The following is a 4,472-nucleotide window of genomic DNA, read 5'->3' as shown; positions in this document are numbered from 1 at the left end:
CCAATACCAGATATCACAGTACTCTACACTCTATGTGTCCACACAGGTCACGTGACATCTCCTACATCCAAGACCCTCCAGACAACGCCGAGCGCTGACGTCGAAAATATTCTGACCTACATTCGTGACCTTGGCCTATCAGTGGAATTGCCTGTTAAAAAGAGCTATGCACAAAGGCTTTGACACTGCTTTGCCTCTCAGCCCTGTGCCGGCCATCAGATGTAGCATTAGTCCCAGTACCACCATCTATCTCGACACCAGCGATAACGACACAGAAACTAGCAAATATGCTTGAGCTCGACTCAGGTTAGGCGGCATCGCATGGGTCGAGGCTGGCTTGGAAATATTCTTCTTCGGCTCCAAAGCGGACAAGGGTATGTCAAGCAATGCAGTGGTGATCTAGCATGTCACAGATGCAGAACTACGCCCCGTTGCCACATAGTGACAGTACATGAACAAAACTGCGGCTGCATGGGAAAAACGGTAGACAACCACCCCGTGTTCATCACACTCAGACAGCCTTATAGAGGATTGGTGTCAGCTTCAACCGCACAGTTGTTGTCACAGATGCTCAAACACTCCGGCCAGCAACAAGGAATCTCTGCTCGATCACTCCACCCTACCGGAGCACGAAAGGCAATTGCAAGTTCCGTCGAGCTCAGCCTGGTCCAGCGCCGTGGGCGGTGGAAAAACTCAGATGCATTCCAGCGACATTTTTCCGGAATCACAAGTCCAGCTACAGATGCCATCCTTTCATGACATGATAATATATTCCTTTACGGCTTACCTGTTTCGAGCATTAACAGATTCTAGTCTTCAGTCCAAACATATGGAGCTCTGTCATGCATCCATTGTTCATTGTGTTGCATCCCTGCATCTCATTTCACTCACCATAGTAGTGGTGGGGTGCTGGGTAGATAACTGGTATTACTTTAGCAATATAATAGTTACCACACAACAGCCCGGTACTTTCCCTCAGTGACAATCTACACAATTGTTTTGCTGTTTTCGCGTTGGATCTCAGGACACTGCTTCCTGTGGCCGGAATTTGGTGGAACTTTCGATACTGTCAAATCAGATTGTCTGGGTTTTTTTAATAAAGAGAAAAGCAGCACCACGTGACATGGACCCAGCCGAGCTTTTCATCAGAGGTTTCCTAAGGCACATGGAACGCACTATGAGAACGGCAGGGATATGACAGAACCCTAAATACAACATCTTCCAAGCAAACCTCCACGTGCTAAAGTTATTACGAGAGAGTGAAGATATCGTGGTCACCCGAAGTGATGAAGGAGGTGAGATGGTGATGATGAAGACGGAAGACATGAATACACTCTGCAAGAAGCACCTTGTCGACTCGACAACATACTGTAAACAAATCACTTCAAACTCAACGCCTACTGTAACAGATTCACACACTCACACTGTGCATCCTACTACACGTTCCCACTTACGTTGTGTTGCATCACACCTGTGTTGCATGTTCACCTTGGATTACACTTCTGTCCCATATAACCCCGTTGATGGTATAATAAAGTCATTCTACTCTTGATCCTGAATCGCTCTGGTTGGATGGTTACACTGGTAGCAAAGGATGGTTGTCGAGATTTTTTGTTTGCTGGTATGCGTGGCCTACCTTCTGTTAGCTCGGTATGATCGCTACAAGGACGGAGCGCGCCGACGGGTACAAACTGCCGCAACTACGGATACACCTCAAGGACCTCAACGGCCCACGGACCAACGACTGCTCGACAGGAAATTTGATGGGACAGTCAATAGGCCTCCGGTGTTTTCGGGCAACCCTGCGGACTTCAGGGAGTGGGTCTTCGCTATCGAGCTCGCCATGGTGTCACAGCGCATCAACGACGACCAGGAGCAGGTGCGATTCGCTGCCAGCTACCTACAAGGCAACGCCAGGCTTTGGCTGATGTCGGTATTGGATTCCGGCGCCTGCATCCACGACTGGCCGACGCTAAAACAGTCACTCGGCGACGTGTATGGCCCAGTTCATGAACAGGAGGAAGCGCGCCTCAAGCTGTTTGGACTGGTACAGCGCGGCAGCCTGGACGCATACGTACAGGAATTCACTAACCTCTGCCTTCAGGTGAACGACCTGAATGACCATTCGAAGGCGGTGCTGTTCGTGAGGGGCCTGCATGCAGCAATCGGTCACTCGGCTCTTCGGGAGCACCCGACAACACTAGGCCAGGCCATTCGTGCCGCACGCATGGCAGCCATGCAGGCATTAGGAGTATGGAGGGAACAGGCCACCACAGGCACAGGCATTCGTCGGTCGAGGCACCCAGGTCCGGCACCTCACGCTCAGGCCAGTACACCGAGGCAACCTGTCAGTCCATGGGGACGTCAGAAGCAGCAATCTAACCGTACGAGTGAGCCCATATGTTACTCATGCAGGAAGCCTGGACATATTGCCAGAAACTGTCCAGTCATCGTGAATTCCCCAAACGCTTCCAGCCAGTGAAGAAGGGAGTGCGCTCACTGGCGGTGGATACTCAGGCACCCACACCACTCATTGTGTTCAATAGGTTCGAGGGCCTGAGTGTCGAGGAAGGAGACAGCGCAAGCGATCCTGCAGTGGAGAGTTCTGACGCTACGCCTAAGGCGCACATCAGCAGCGTGGCGATGGGCGCAGAGCACGATCTGCTATGTGTCACTGGGAAGGTGAATGGGAGGAAGGCTACCATGCTAATAGACCCTGGCTCTCCCCACGATTTTTTGTCGTCGGAGTTCGTCAGGAGACATAACCTGAAGACTGACACGGCGACCAAGGAGCTGAAGGTCACATTAGCAGATGGCTCGTCTCGTACACAGCCTTTGGAAACTGCCGGGCCAGTAAAAGTGGTGGTAGCTGACTTCAGCGAAACCCAGATCTTCACCGTGCTGCCACTGGCGCGCTACGACGCCATCTTGGGAATGCCGTGGCTGTCTCGCCACAACCCAACGATCGACTTCCGGAGTAAAAAGGTGCAGATCCAGGAGGACACCTTCGTGGCTCGAGGCCACGAAGCTGGCGAGGACGCCGAGTTCGCAGAATCCCACTTCATCTCTGCAGCACAAGCGAATGCCGCTATTCGTTCAGGGGACGAAGCGTATATAGCCTGGGTCTCTATGGAGGATGATGCGCCGGGCCAAGATCCACCACCTATCCGTGACAAGGAAGGAACTCACTTCGGAAGTGAGCTGAACGCTCTGCTACGTGAGTTCGACGACCTATTTCCGGACGAGCTCCCTGACCAACTACCGCCAGAGCGAACGGTCGACCCTGAAATAAAGGTGGCGGAAGGGACAGCGCCACCATCACGACCGGCATACCGCCTTCCGAAGCCGGAGCTAGACGAGCTCCAGAAGCAGATTGAGGAGCTGCTCCGGAGAGGCTTCTTAGAGCCGAGTAAGTCGCCCTATGGGGCTCCTGTGTTCTTTGTGAAGAAATCAGATGGATCTCTTCGCATGGTGTGTGACTGGAGGGAACTTAATAGAATAACAATTAAGAATAAGGCCTGCCTCCCTAACATTGAGGACCTATTCGACACAGTGCAGGGCAGTGCATATTTCTCGAAACTTGATCTTCGCGCAGGATACAACCAAATCAGGATACAACAGGAGGATGTGCCGAAAACGGCAATTAACACCCCGTTTGGCCACTACCAGTTCAGGGTCATGGGGTTTGGTCTGACTAATGCCCCGGCAACCTTCCAATCACTGATGAACTCCATTCTGCAGCCGTACTTGCGCCAATTCGTGGTAGTGTTCCTGGATGACATTCTGATTTTTAGCAAAACCCTTGAAGAGCACGTTGAGCACATTCGAACCGTTCTGACTACCCTCCGCGCTAACCAACTATTCTGAAAGTTACCGAAATGCGAGTTTGCGGTGGAAGAAATTCTATTCTTGGGTCACCGTTTGACCGGTTCCTCGATTAGCCCTGATCCGGAGAAGTTGGCTGCAGTTCGTGATTGGCCCACCCCAGGTACGGTGAAAGACGTGAGACAATTTCTCGGGTTTACCAATTACTTCCGTCGCTTTATTAGACACTATTCATATATTTCCAAGCCCTTGGAGGAGCTAACGGGTAAATACACCAGGTTCTCATGGACTGGTGAGGCCCAGGCAGCATTCGAGGAGTTACGAAGGGCACTGCTAAATCCCCCTATTTTGAGACTTCCAGACGTGTCAAAACCTTTCCGAGTTGAAACTGATGCTAGCGATTTTGCAATCGCGGGGGTGCTCTCGCAGGAGGAGGAACCTGGTTGTTGGTTGCCAGTGGCGTACGGCAGTCGAAAGCTTTCCTCGGCGGAGCGGAACTACACAGCGTCGGAACGAGAAACGTTAGCAGTTGTGTCCGCCCTCCGGATGTGGCACATTTATTCGTTTGAACACTTTGACGTTTTCACAGACAACCGAGCAGCAGTCTACCTACTGACAAAATCAAATCTCACGAAAAGGGAGTCACG

The 4,472-nt window shown here is 51.7% G+C and overlaps 1 protein-coding gene across 1 annotated transcript; it reads left to right on the top strand.

Moving 5' to 3' along the window:
* Positions 1 to 287: 287 nt before the first annotated feature.
* Positions 288 to 3,867, top strand: LOC135829910 (uncharacterized). The gene is made up of 3 exons (XM_065342292.1): positions 288 to 306; positions 1,647 to 2,251; positions 2,416 to 3,867. The coding sequence occupies exons 1-3, from the start codon at positions 288 to 290 to the stop codon at positions 3,865 to 3,867; spliced, it is 2,076 nt and encodes a 691-aa protein (XP_065198364.1).
* The last annotated feature ends 605 nt before the right edge of the window (positions 3,868 to 4,472 follow it).

Source organism: Sycon ciliatum, chromosome 13 (assembly GCF_964019385.1).
Source record: "Sycon ciliatum chromosome 13, ocSycCili1.1, whole genome shotgun sequence".
NCBI classification, from domain to species: Eukaryota; Metazoa; Porifera; class Calcarea; order Leucosolenida; family Sycettidae; genus Sycon; species Sycon ciliatum.
Note: the sequence above shows the minus strand (reverse complement) of the source record. Positions and strands in the feature narration are given on the sequence as shown.

Excerpts from the sequence above, each read along its gene's own strand:
- LOC135829910 (XM_065342292.1), top strand. Across the intron at positions 2,252-2,415 it reads CAGCCATGCAGGCATTAGGA|GAAGCCTGGACATATTGCCA; the intron begins GTATGGAGGGAA and ends TTACTCATGCAG.